The sequence below is a fragment of the Bombina bombina genome, chromosome 9 (genome assembly GCF_027579735.1).
Source record: "Bombina bombina isolate aBomBom1 chromosome 9, aBomBom1.pri, whole genome shotgun sequence".
NCBI classification, from domain to species: Eukaryota; Metazoa; Chordata; class Amphibia; order Anura; family Bombinatoridae; genus Bombina; species Bombina bombina.
In genome coordinates, this window is record NC_069507.1 from 30,913,766 (window position 1) to 30,929,233 (window position 15,468).

The 15,468-nt window shown below is 34.0% G+C and overlaps 1 protein-coding gene across 1 annotated transcript in view; it reads right to left on the bottom strand.

Annotated features, from left to right (window-relative positions):
* Positions 1–15,468, bottom strand: part of CDH23 (cadherin related 23) — a 1,210,211-nt gene that overhangs the window by 292,814 nt on the left and 901,929 nt on the right. The window contains exon 33 of the mRNA XM_053692025.1: positions 1,468–1,635. Within this exon, the coding sequence (XP_053548000.1) occupies positions 1,468–1,635 (168 nt within the window). The remainder of the gene's footprint in view (positions 1–1,467; positions 1,636–15,468) is intronic.

Sequence of the window (15,468 nt, forward strand, 5' to 3'; positions counted from 1 at the left end):
TACTTTTGCCGGTCTCGAGCCTTTGATAACTAAGGCGTATCAGCCTCGCCACAAATACGCTGCGGAATACGCAGCGTATTTGAGGTTGACGGCTTGATAACTACCCCCCGCTGTCTGCATTCAGCATTGCACAAGCCTCTAGCAGGGGGTGTCAATCAACCCGATCTTATAGTATTGGGTTAATTGCTGTATGCCACTCAGAGGCGGCGGATACAGTTAAGGAGCAGTGGTCTTGAGACCGCTGCTTCTTAACTGCGGTTTCCGGTAAGCCTGAAGGCTCGCACCGAAACAGGGCGAGATGGGCCATCATAAATCGGCCCCACTGTCATAGTTATAAATGTTTAAATTTAATTCCCAGGTCCCTTTAAGGACCATTAAAGCCAATAGGGCTGATTTACTAAGCAGTCAATGCTGCTTACTCCACACCACACTTCAGGCTCGCTGGAATCAGGAGTTAAGAAGCCTCTGTCATAAGACCACTGATCCTTAACTCGCCTGCCACCTCTGAGGCGGCAGACAGCAATCATCCCAATCAGATAAGATCGGATGATTGACACCCCCTGCTAGCGGATGATTGGCTGCGAATCTGCAGGGGTTAGCATTGCACAAGCATTTCACAGGAACTGCTTGTGCAATGATAAATGCTGACAGAGTATGCTGTCGGCATTTAGCGATGTCGAGCGGACATGATCAGCTACAGCGGATCATTTCTGTCCGACATTTAGTAAATCAGCCCCAATGTCTCTTTATGTTTTGCAGATGCACTAAATTATTTAAAGAATAAAACCCTCATTTAAATATAAAAAAAATGTACAGAATCTTGTAACTGTGCACGAGCACAGTGTTATCTATATAAAATACGTGAACTAACACCCTCTAGTGGTGAAAAACTGTTAAAATGCATCCTGAAAAGAGGTGGCCTTCAAGGTCTAAGAAATTAGCATATGAACCTCCTAGGTTAAGCTTTCAACTAAGAATACCAAGAGAACAAAGCAAAATTGGTGATAAAAGTAAATTGGAAAATTGTTTAAAATTACATGCTCTATCTGAATCATGAAAGTTTATTTTGGCCTAGACTGTCCCTTTAAGTGCATGGCTAGGTGGCTCCTGGTCATTTAAAGGAAATTAGTGAGGCCAGAGAGCAAATATACTAGGACTGTCCTGCAAAATGCGGGTCACTTTGGAGCTTTGCTGGCAGTCAGTGAATACTTCAGTCATTTTTTTACTAATTTCAATTTCGTGTTAAACAGCTTTTACTAAATGTTTTTCAGGCAAACACATTTTGAACTGTTTAATCGGTAATCTTTAATGATTTTTGCAAACAAAGTTCTTTAAAGTGTAAAAACATAATAAATATACTACAAAATACTTAGTTTCACTACATCTAATAAGCCCGTCTAGAGCACAAATCCTAAGGCTGCAGTGATTAAGGTTCTAGAATATGCAGCTGGTGCCCTAAGTTCTCACCAGACCGTTGTTTCCAGCATCAGGATCCCTCGCCAGAACTAAGGCGATTCTTCTTCCCAAGGGACAGTCCTCTGCCACGCTGACCACAGAATCTGATGTTGCATCAAACTGGGGGCTGTTATCATTCTCATCCAGTACAGTAATTGTAACCTTTAGAAAGAAATAGATCTGATGATGTTGGTGCAATTTATGTAAATAGGGAGTTTATATATTTCTGCTGTTATCTCCCCTTTGGTTGCATAAATATGAGACAGCTGATAATGTGCAGTCTGTAGCTGTGCAGCTATATTAAAGGGACCGTAAAAAGACCTTGAGATTTTAATATTAATGGGTAGGTTGTGCATAGTGAAACAACTTTGCAATATACTTGCATTCTTTATTTGCCCCTTTTTTAGTAATTTGACATAAAATTGCGACTTTTCACATTCTCAGAACTGGAAAAGCACCCTGTAAACTTGTCAAGGCTAACATTGCTACATATTGTTCCCTAATTGGCTTTAACACATAAGAACTGCAAAACTTGGTACTTTTAACTAACATTATGACAATGACTACCCTTGTTATCTGCAGACTGAAGCCTAGATTGGCTCCTCTAAATGAGACAGTTAGTGGGTGGAGTTTGGCTACTGAAAAACAATTGCAGCAATCCAGATGTTAATTTGTGTTAAAAATGTTTAGACTTGTCTGCTATGTTATTTTATAGCAAGACAACAAAAAGTCTTGTACTCTGTATTTACTTTCCCTATAATTACCACAATCCTGAATGTTACATTTGTACATCAAGTTCATACTAATCTAAGAAACCTCTCCTTGTTTGTATTTATATTATTTAAATATAATAAATATCTGTCAAGAATCATTATAAACTAGTAATACATACTGCTCCTTGTTTGCTGCATCTCTTTCTTAATCACACTGCTGGCCTCAAAAATAACATTTAAAATATTTACCAATATGTACAAACCCCTCAATAATACAGCACCCTACTATATCTGTGCCCTTGTCTTATATACTCTCCTACCTAGTCCTTGCCTTGCTCAGTAAGTCTGGCCTTCAACTTCCAGGGTTCCCTAAAGACATACTGTACCTGTTAGGGATGCATAAAGCCTACATTAACCTGCATTCCTATTATCTTGCTTCCCTCACTGTATATCTTGTACTTCCTTTAGCATGTAGCTCACAAGCCTACCTGTCCTGTAGATTACCTAGCATAAAGGCGCTTTTGTATCAGATGGTAACTCAGGGGCGTGGCTCTCTACTGCTTTATGATAAATTAATCAGATGGTAACTCAGGGGCGGGGCTCTCTACTGCTTTATGATAAATTAATCAGATGGTAACTCAGGGGCGGGGCTCTCTACTGCTTTATTATAAATTATACACAGTGCTCTTAAAATAATAAATACAATCACCAGAAAGGATCTTTTACTTCAACCAAAAAGTAATTTTATTGAAGGTGAATTCTCTTAATAAATTCCTCAAAAAAGAAACAGAGAAGATAGTTTCATAGTGCAACACTGTATCACCTCCAATCTTCTTCTATTGAAAGGATACTGACATTTCTCAGAGCCACAATAGCTATGACTCTGAGTATATATAAAATTTCAATAATCCCACCAGGTAACTGTAGGCTTCCTTCTATAAATAATTTATGTTAAAATTATATTAAAATTAACAAGTTTACAACACATTCAGGGATATTTTAGCCTTATGGAAAACACATAAGAGGTATAGAAATACATGTTAATAATACATGTGGACCTTTCAAGTCTCAAAACTACTTCTCTCCAAGGTTGAATTGAAAAAGCCCTATTCTGCAGTGAAACATATGTCGGAATGGAACTTATTTTGGAGCAAAACCAGAAGGAGGGGAAAGGCAACTCTTATAGGCAAAATGGAGGTACGTTGGTACCTTTATGTAACCTCTTCTATTAAGGACAATTAAAGATAGATAACATGTACAAACAATGGCTGTGTGCAGGTTTAATGTCCATATAACATTGCTATACTCCACAGAGCCATTGTTTGTACATGTTGTCCGTCCCTAATTATCTGCAGCAGGAAAGATTAAATAAGGGAATCCTAGGTTTCAATTACTTTTTAGAAACTCAGGGGAATTGGATAGAAACATTTTTTTTTACTACACATAATTAAACAATCCCAAAGTATCTAATGATCCGTTAAGTTTTGGACCATACAGTGATCTGAAAATAGAAACACACCCAGGTGCAATTCAGCACTGATAAACAGGCTTGTCATGTAAATAGCAGGAAATAATGTCACAATTAACACATTATCAAGAGACGGGAGCGTTAATCTCTAGCCAAGACTAAGGAAGCGCAAACCCTTAGAGAGGAAGGTTAGGTTATGACACTCATTATAGGAGTATCCTAAAGGAAATTCATGATTTTCACTTGGGACCTGATATTGTTTGCTATTATTGTAGTTTAAAGAAGGTTTATTGTTCTAGCTTATTGTATTATTTAAGATTGTTTTTTGGATTTCTCATTTCTCACTGTGGTTTATGTGAATAGATTTGTTGGTGTTTTGTAGAATAAATTATCGCTCCCTCTAAAAATCATATTACTTTGGTCAAAAAATATTAAACGAAACACTGCAATATACATACATGATTTATTTTCCTTGGTTTTGCTAAAAAAACACACAGGGACATATTTATCAATTAATAATCTAAGGCAATACTGCTAATGTAATCTGGTGAGCCAATGACAAATGGCATATGTGTATAGCCACCAACCAGCTAGCTCCCAGTAATAAATTGCTGCTTCTGATCCCACCTAGGTATGCTTCTCAACAAAGGATACTGAAAGAACAAAGCAGATTTGGTAACAGAAGTTAATTGGAAAGTTAATTAAAATTGCTCTAAAAGTTGTTCTATCTGAATCATGATAGTTTAATTCTGATGTTACAGTCCTTTTAATTATACTGCATATTGCTTTACCCAGCTTGATATACTACACAGTGATTGTTTAGGTAAGTGCACAAACTTATCTACAGTTACACAAAATCTAGGGAGATAACATTTGTAGCTGCTTCAGGAAATTTGCGACAATTTGCAGTATTAATAAATGTGAAATTGGAATTTATATTTAAGCGTGCCCAGTGTGAAATTTAAACGTATCAAATAGTCACACGTGCTGATCAAAACAGGCAGATTTGAAAAAGTGTAAAAGTACTTTGAGAAGACGCTAGAAAACTATTTTAGGCAAGATTACAAGTGGAGCGCTAAATTATCGAGCGACCGCAAACAGGCACATTTCCCAGCTTTTGGGTGCACAATTAATGACAGGCCATTACAAGCGGCTGGTTATTGCTACTGTGCGCTCGCGGTAGCTATTAGCGCTCAGAAAATAAACCAGAGGTCAGACCTCTGGTTAATTTTCTAAATGTGCCACAAATGCCCCCAAACTTAAGTGTTAATTTTCTTTTTTTCTTTTCTTTTTTTTTAAAGGAAGCATTTCTTTTTTTTTAAACTGCACTTTTTGGGGTCTAAAGTCTGCAGCTGTGAGGTGTTAGAAAAAAAAGTCACTGAAGCACAATCTCGTGAGCGCAATGCTTCCCAGAAATGCAAATGCGAGCTTGCATTTGCATTGCGCTTAACTTGTAATACCAGTGCACATTAGCGAAAGCTCCACTTGTAATCTGGCCCAGTCTGTTTAATTTTAATTCTGCTGTCACATTCTCCCTATGTAAGGTAGACAGGGTGTTTTTATGCAATGTAAGCATTTAAAAACATTAGAAAATGTTTTAGCTATTTGTTGTTAATGAAGCATAAAGCAACAGGGAATCTTGTAATAATAATATGCTTTAGAGCTGGGATCTTCATACCACGGGTCAGAAGCATTACTGCGTTGCAACACCATGTTTACTGGGTTGCGACTTGTGTGTGTTGTAGGAGAGTGTGTGGTCACTGTGTGTGGTGTGTTGTAGGAGAGTGTGTGTGGTGTATGTGTGATGTAGGAGAGTGTGTGTGGTGTATGTGTGTTGTAGGAGAGTGTGTGTGGTGTATGTGTTTTGTATGAGAGTGTGTGTGGTGTATGTGTGTTGTAGGAGAGTGTGTGTGGTTTATGTGTGTTGTATGAGAGTGTGTGTGGTGTATGTGTGTTGTAGGAGAGTGTGTGTGGTGTATGTGTGTTGTATGAGAGTGTGTGTGGTGTATGTGTGTTGTAGGAGAGTGTGTGTGGTTTAAGTGTGTTGTATGAGAGTGTGTGTGGTGTATGTGTGTTGTAGGAGAGTGTGTGTGGTGTATGTGTGTTGTATGAGAGTGTGTGTGGTGTATGTGTGTTGTAGGAGAGTGTGTGTGGTGTATGTGTGTTGTATGAGAGTGTGTGTGGTGTATGTGTGTTGTAGGAGAGAGTGTGGTCACTGTGTAAGGTGTTGCAGGAGAGAGTGTGTGGTGTATGTGTGTTGTATGAGAGTGTGTGGTCACCGTGTGTGGTGTTGCAGGAGAGAGTGTGTGGTGTATGTGTGTTGTATGAGAGTGTGTGGTCACCGTGTGTGGTGTTGCAGGAGAGAGTGTGTGGTGTATGTGTGTTGTATGAGAGTGTGTGAGGTGTATGTGTGTTGTAGGAGAGTGTGTGTAGTGTATGTGTGTTTAGGAGAGTATGTGATGTATGTATGTTGTATGAGAGTGTGTGTGCGGGGTATGTGTGTTGTAGGAGAGAGTGTGTGTGGTGTATGTGTGTTGTATGAGAGTGTGTGTGGTGTATGTGTGTTGTAGGAGAGTGTGTGGTGTATGTGTGTTGTAGGAGAATGTGTGTGGTATATATGAGAGTGTGTGAGGTGTATGTGTGTTGTAGGAGAGTGTGTGTAGTATATGTGTGTTGTAGGAGAATGTGTGTGTGTAGTGTATGTGTGTTGTATGAGAGTGTGTGTAGTGTATGTGTGTTGTAGGAGAGTGTGTGCGATGTATGTGTGTTGTATGGGAGTGTGTGTGTGGTGTATGTGTGTTGTAGGAGAGTGTGTGTGTGGTGTATGTGTGTTGTATGAGAGTGTGTGGTAACTGTGTGTGGTGTGTGGTGTATGTGTGTTGTATGAGAGTGTGTGTGGTGTATGTGTGTTGTAGGAGAGTGTGTGTGTGGTGTATGTGTGTGGTAGGAGAGTGTGTGTGGTGTATGTGTGTTGTATGATAATGTGTGTGATGTATGTGTGTTGTGGAAGAATGTGTGTGATGTATGTGTGTTGTAGGAGAGTGTGTGTGATGTATGTGTGTTGCAGTAGAGTGTGTGTGGTGTATGTGTGTTGTAGGAGAGTTTGTGTGGTGTATGTGTGTTGTAGGAGAGTGTGTGTGATGTATGTGTGTTGTATGAGAGTGTGTGTGTGGTGTATGTGTGTTGTAGGAGATAGTGTGTGTGGTGTATGTGTGTTGTATGAGAGTGTGTGGTCACTGTGTGTGGTGTGTGGTGTATGTGTGTTGTATGAGAGTGTGTGTGGTGTATGTGTGTTATAGGAGAGTGTGTGTGTGTGGTGTATGTGTGTGGTAGGAGAGTGTGTGTGGTGTATGTGTGTTGTATGATAATGTGTGTGATGTATGTGTGTTGAATGAGTGTGTGTGTGTGTGTGTTGTATGATAGTGTGTGTGTTGTATGAGAGTGTGTGTGTTGTAGGAGAGTGGGTGTAGTGTATGTGTGTTGTATGAGAGTGTGTGTGTGGGGTATGTGTGTTGTAGGAGAGAGTGTGTGTGGTGTATGTGTGTTGTATGAGAGTGTGTGGTAACTGTGTGTGGTGTGTGGTGTATGTGTGTTGTAGGAGAGTGTGTGTGTGGTGTATGTGTGTGGTAGGAGAGTGTGTGTGGTGTATGTGTGTTGTATGATAATGTGTGTGTGGTGTATGTGTGTGGTAGGAGAGTGTGTGGTGTATGTGTGTTGTAGGAGAATGTGTGTGGTATATGTGTGTTGTATGAGAGTGTGTGAGGTGTATGTGTGTTGTAGGAGAGTGTGTGTAGTGTATGTGTGTTGTAGGAGAATGTGTGTGTGTGTAGTGTATGTGTGTTGTATGAGAGTGTGTGTAGTGTATGTGTGTTGTAGGAGAGTGTGTGTGATGTATGTGTGTTGTATGAGAGTGTGTGTGGGGGGTATGTGTGTTGTAGGAGAGAGTGTGTGTGGTGTATGTGTGTTGTATGAGAGTGTGTGGTAACTGTGTGTGGTGTATGTGTGTTGTATGAGAGTGTGTGTGGTGTATGTGTGTTGTAGGAGAGTGTGTGTGTGGTGTATGTGTGTGGTAGGAGAGTGTGTGTGGTGTATGTGTATTGTAGGAGAGTTTGTGTGGTGTATGTGTGTTGTAGGAGAGTGTGTGTGATGTATGTGTGTTGTATGAGAGTGTGGGTGTGGTGTATGTGTGTTGCAGGAGATAGTGTGTGTGGTGTATGTGTGTTGTATGAGAGTGTGTGGTCACTGTGTGTGGTGTGTGTGTTGTATGAGAGTGTGTGTGGTGTATGTGTGTTGTAGGAGAGTGTGTGTGTGGTGTATGTGTGTGGTAGGAGAGTGTGTGTGGTGTATGTGTGTTGTATGATAATGTGTGTGATGTATGTGTGTTGTAGGAGAGTGTGTGTGGTGTATGTGTGTTATATGAAAGTGTACATGGTATATGTGTGTTTGTGCGGTGTGTGTGTTGTATGAGAGTGTGTGTGTTGTATAAGAGTGTGTGTGTGTTGAATGAGTGTGTGTGTGTGTTGTATGATAGTGTGTGTGTTGTATGAGAGTGTGTGTGTTGTATGAGAGTGTGTGTGTGTTTTGTATAAGAGTGTGTGTTGTATAAGTGTGTGTGTGTTGTATGATAGTGTGTGTGTGTTGAATGAGAGTGTGTGTGTTGTATGAGAGTGTGTGTGTGTTGTATGAGAGTGTGTGTGTGTGTTGTATGATAGTGTGTGTTGAATGGGAGTGTGTGTGTTGTATGAGAGTGTGTGTGTGTGTTGTATGAGAGTGTGTGTGTGTGTGTGTTGTATGAGAGTGTGTGTGTTGTATGAGAGTGTGTGTGTGTTGTATGAGAGTGTGTGTATGTTGTATGAGAGTGTGTGTGTGTGTTGTATGAGAGTGTGCGTGTATTGTATGAGAGTATGTGTGTGTTGTATGAGAGTGTGCGTGTATTGTATGAGAGTATGTGTGTGTGTTGTATGAGAGTGTGCGTGTATTGTATGAGAGTATGTGTGTGTTGTATGAGAGTGTGTGTGTTGTATGAGAGTGTGTGTGTGTTGTATGAGAGACTGTGTGTGTTGTATGAGAGTGTGTGTGTGTTGTATGAGAGTGTGCGTGTATTGTATGAGAGTGTGCGTGTTGTATGAGAGTGTGCATGTATTGTATGAGAGTATGTGTGTGTTGTATGAGAGTGTGTATGTTGTATGAGAGTGTGTGTGTATTGTATGAGAGTATGTGTATGTTGTATGAGAGTATGTGTGTGTTGTATGAGAGTGTGTGTGTTGTATGAGAGTGTGAGTGTGTTGCATGAGAGAGTGTGTGTGTTGTATGAGAGTGTGCGTATATTGTATGAGAGTGTGTGTGTTGTATGAGAGTGTGTGTGTGTGTTGTATGAGAGTGTAACAGTGAGATAAATAAATTCTACTAATAGACGGAAACAAATCATATATAACAATACATAAAACAAATTTACCTTCTGTTGAGGGTCCGTGTGCATTACAAAAGGAAAGAGACAGTTAATAGAGATATTTTTAAGCAGATAACTGCAGGGTGAGATATACATTTTACCAGCTTCAGATTACTTGGTTATGATATTGCACTGTACTGTGTTGGAGCATTTTATTATTGCATGCTTGCTTGTAAATAACTATTTGTTTAACCTCGGCAAATGGGTTAAACACATAGTTAAAGTCAACAACACAGCAGCTAATTTATATTGGGAGCTAGCTGAGCACATCAAGTGAGCCAATGACAATAAATATTATAATGGTATTTTCTGTATGATATACAATTAATATTATAATGGTATGTTCTGCCTGATATACTATTAATATTAGAATGGTATGTTCTGTCTGATATACTATTAATATTAGAATGGTATGTTCTGCCTGATATACTATTAATATTAGAATGGTATGTTCTGTCTGATATACAATTAATAGTATAATGGTATGTTCTGTCTGATATACAATTAATATTTGAATAGTATGTTCTCTCTTATATACAATTAATATTAGAATGGTATGTTCTGTCTAATATACAATTAATATTAGAATGTTATGTTCTGTCTGATATACAATTAATATTAGAATGATATGTTCTGTCTGATATACAATTAATATCAGAATGGTATGTTCTGGCGGATATACAATTATTATTAGCATGGTGTGTTCTGTCTGATATACAATTAATATTAGAATGGTATGTTCTGTCTGATATACAATTCATATTATAATGGTATGTTCTGTCTGACATACAATTAATATTAGAATGGTATGTTCTGTCTTATATACAATTAATATAATAATGGTATGTTCTGTCTGATATACAATTAATATTAGAATGGTATGTTCTGTCTAATATACAATTAATATTAGAATGGTATGTTCTGTCTGATATACAATTAATATTAGAATGGTATGTTCTGTCTGATATACAATTAATATTAGAATGGTGTGTTCTGTCTGATATACAATTAATATTAGAATGGTATGTTCTGTCTGATATACAATTAATATTAGAATGGTATGTTCTGCCTGATATACAGTTAATATTAGAATGGTATGTTCTGTGTGATATACAATTAATATTAGAATGGTATGTTCTGTCTGATATACAATTAATATTAGAATGGTGTGTTCTGTCTGATATACAATTAATATTATAATGGTATGTTCTGTCTGATATAAATTAATATTATAATGGTATGTTCTGCCTGATATACTATTAATATTATAATGGTATGTTCTGTCTGATACACAATTAATATTAGAATGGTATGTTCTGTCTGATATACTATTAATATTATAATGGTATGTTCTGTCTGATACACAATTAATATTAGAATGGTATGTTCTGTCTGATATACAATTAATATTAGAATGGTATGTTCTGTCTGATATACAATTAATATTAGAATGGTGTGTTCTGTCTGATATACAATTAATATTAGAATGGTATGTTCTGTCTGATATACAATTAATATTAGAATGGTATGTTCTGCCTGATATACAGTTAATATTAGAATGGTATGTTCTGTGTGATATACAATTAATATTAGAATGGTATGTTCTGTCTGATATACAATTAATATTAGAATGGTGTGTTCTGTCTGATATACAATTAATATTAGAATGGTATGTTCTGTCTGATATAAATTAATATTATAATGGTATGTTCTGCCTGATATACAATTAATATTATAATGGTATGTTCTGTCTGATATACAATTAATATTAGAATGTTATGTTCTGTCTGATATACAATTAATATTAGAATGGTGTGTTCTGTCTGATATACAATTAATAATATAATGGTATGTTCTGTCTGATATACAATTAATATTAGAATGGTATGTTCTGTCTGATATACAATTAATATTAGAATGGTATGTTCTGTCTGATATACAATTAATATTAGAATGGTATGTTCTGCCTGATATACAATTAATATTAGAATGGTATGTTCTGTCTGATATACAATTAATATTAGAATGTTATGTTCTGTCTGATATACAATTAATATTAGAATGGTGTGTTCTGTCTGATATACAATTAATATTAGAAGGGTGTGTTCTGTCTGATATACAATTAATATTAGAATGTTATGTTCTGTCTGATATACAATTAATATTAGAATGGTGTGTTCTGTCTGATATACAATTAATATTAGAAGGGTGTGTTCTGTCTGATATACAATTAATATTAGAATGGTATGTTCTGTCTAATATACGATTAATATTATAATGGAATGTTCTGTCTGATATACAATTAATATTAGAATGGTATGTTCTGCCTAATATACAATTAATATTATAATGGTATGTTCTGTCTGATATACAATTAATATTAGAATGGTGTGTTCTGTCTGATATACAATTAATATTAGAATGGTGTGTTCTATCTGATATACAATTAATATTAGAATGGTGTGTTCTGTCTGATATACAATTAATATTACAATGGTATGTTCTGTCTGATATACAATTAATATTACAATGGTATGTTCTCTCTGATATACAATTAATATTACAATGGTATGTTCTGTCTGATATACAATTAATATTACAATGGTATGTTCTGTCTGATATACAATTAATATTAGAATGGTATGTTCTGTCTGATATACAATTAATATTAGAATGGTGTGTTCTGTCTGATATACAATTAATATTATAATGATGTGTTCTGTCTGATATACAATTAATATTATAATGGTGTGTTCTGTCTGATATACAATTAATATTATAATGGAGTGTTCTGTCTAATATACAATTAATATTATAATGGTATGTTCTGTCTGATTTACAATTAATATTAGAATGGTGTGTTCTGTCTGATACACTATTAATATTATAATGGTATGTTCTGTCTGATACACAATTAATATTAGAATGGTATGTTCTGTCTGATATACAATTAATATTAGAATGGTATGTTCTGTCTGATATACAATTAATATTAGAATGGTATGTTCTGTCTGATATACAATTAATATTAGAATGGTATGTTCTGTCTGATATACAATTAATATTAGAATGGTATGTTCTGTCTGATATACAATTAATATTATAATGGTATGTTCTGCCTAATATACAATTAATATTATAATGGTATGTTCTGTCTGATATACAATTAATATTAGAATGGTGTGTTCTGTCTGATATACAATTAATATTAGAATGGTGTGTTCTATCTGATATACAATTAATATTAGAATGGTGTGTTCTGTCTGATATACAATTAATATTATAATGGTATGTTCTGTCTGATATACAATTAATATTAGAATGGTGTGTTCTGTCTGATATACTATTAATATTATAATGGTATGTTCTGTTTGATATACAATTAATATTAGAATGGTATGTTCTGTCTAATATACAATTAATATTAGAATGGTATGTTCTGTCTGATATACAATTAATATTAGAATGGTGTGTTCTGTCTGATATACAATTAATATTATAATGGTATGTTCTGTTTGATATACAATTATTAGAATGGTGTGTTCTGTCTGATATACAATTAATATTAGAATGTTATGTTCTGTCTGATATACAATTAATATTAGAATGGTATGTTCTGTCTGATATACAATTAATATCAGAATGGTATGTTCTGGCGGATATACAATTATTATTAGAATGGTGTGTTTTGTCTGATATACAATTAATATTATAATGGTATGTTCTGTCTGATATACAATTCATATTATAATGGTATGTTCTGTCTGACATACAATTAATATTAGAATGGTATGTTCTGTCTGATATACAATTAATATAATAATGGTATGTTCTGTCTGATATACAATTAATATTAGAATGGTATGTTCTGTCTAATATACGATTAATATTATAATGGTATGTTCTGTCTGATATACAATTAATATTAGAATGGTATGTTCTGTCTGATATACAATTAATATTAGAATGGTATGTTCTGTCTGATATACAATTAATATTAGAATGGTGTGTTCTGTCTGATATACAATTAATATTAGAATGGTATGTTCTGTCTGATATACGATTAATATTATAATGGTATGTTCTGCCTGATATACAGTTAATGTTATAATGGTATGTTCTGTGTGATATACAATTAATATTAGAATGTTATGTTCTGCCTGATATACAATTAATATTATAATGGTATGTTCTGTCTGATATACAATTAATATTAGAATGGTATGTTCTGTCTGATATACAATTAATATTAGAATGGTGTGTTCTGTCTGATATAAAATTAATATTAGAATGGTATGTTCTGTCTGATATAAATTAATATTATAATGGTATGTTCTGCCTGATATACAATTAATATTATAATGGTATGTTCTGTCTGATATACAATTAATATTAGAATGTTATGTTCTGTCTGATATACAATTAATATTAGAATGGTGTGTTCTGTCTGATATACAATTAATATTATAATGGTATGTTCTGTCTGATATACAATTAATATTAGAATGGTATGTTCTGTCTGATATACAATTAATATTAGAATGGTATGTTCTGTCTGATATACAATTAATATTAGAATGGTATGTTCTGCCTGATATACAATTAATATTAGAATGTTATGTTCTGTCTGATATACAATTAATATTAGAATGGTATGTTCTGTCTGATATACAATTAATATTAGAATGGTATGTTCTGTCTGATATACAATTAATATTAGAATGGTATGTTCTGTCTAATATACAATTAATATTAGAATGGTATGTTCTGCCTGATATACAATTAATATTAGAATGTTATGTTCTGTCTGATATACAATTAATATTAGAATGGTATGTTCTGTCTGATATACAATTAATATTAGAATGGTATGTTCTGTCTGATATACAATTAATATTAGAATGGTATGTTTTGCCTGATATACAATTATTATTAGAATGGTATGTTCTGTCTGATATACAATTAATATTAGAATGTTATGTTCTGTCTGATATACAATTAATATTAGAATGGTGTGTTCTGTCTGATATACAATTAATATTAGAAGGGTGTGTTCTGTCTGATATACCATTAATATTATAATGGTATGTTCTGTCTGATATACAATTAATATTAGAATGGTGTGTTCTGTCTGATATACAATTAATATTAGAATGGTGTTTTCTGTCTGATATACAATTAATATTAGAATGGTATGTTCTGCCTGATATACAATTAATATTATAATGGTATGTTCTGTCTGATATACAATTAATATTAGAATGGTGTGTTCTGTCTGATATACAATTAATATTAGAATGGTGTGTTATGTCTGATATACAATTAATATTAGAAAGGTATGTTCTGTCTAATATACAATTAATATTACAATGGTATGTTCTGTCTGATATACAATTAATATTAGAATGGAATGTTCTCTCTGATATACAATTAATATTACAATGGTATGTTCTGTCTGATATATAATTAATATTAGAATGGTATGTTCTGTCTGATATATAATTAATATTAGAATGGTATGTTCTGTCTGATATACAATTAATATTAGAATGGTGTGTTCTGTCTGATATACAATTAATATTATAATGTTATGTTCTGTCTGATATACAATTAATATTAGAATGGTGTATTCTGTCTGATATACAATTAATATTAGAATGGTGTGTTCTGTCTGATATACAATTAATATTAGAATGGTATGTTCTGTCCGATATACAATTAATATTACAATGGTATGTTCTGTCTGATATACAATTAATATTAGAATGGTATGTTCTCTCTGATATACAATTAATATTACAATGGTATGTTCTGTCTGATATATAATTAATATTAGAATGGTATGTTCTGTCTGATATATAATTAATATTACAATGGTATGTTCTCTCTGATATACAATTAATATTAGAATGGTATGTTCTGTCTGATATACAATTAATATTAGAATGGTATGTTCTGTCTGATATACAATTAATATTATAATGGTGTGTTCTGTCTGATATACAATTAATATTATAATGGAGTGTTCTGTCTGATATACAATTAATATTAGAATGGTGTGTTCTGTCTGATATACAATTAATATTAGAATGGTGTGTTCTGTCTGATATACAATTAATATTATAATGGAATGTTCTGTCTGATACACAATTAATATTAGAATGGTATGTTCTGTCTGATATACAATTAATATTAGAATGGTATGTTCTGTCTGGTATACAATTAATATTAGAATGGTATGTTCTGTCTGATATACAATTAATATTAGAATGGTATGTTCTGTCTGATATACAATTAATATTAGAATGGTATGTTCTGTCTGATATACAATTAATATTAGAATGGTATGTTCTGTCTGATATACAATTAATATTAGAATGGTA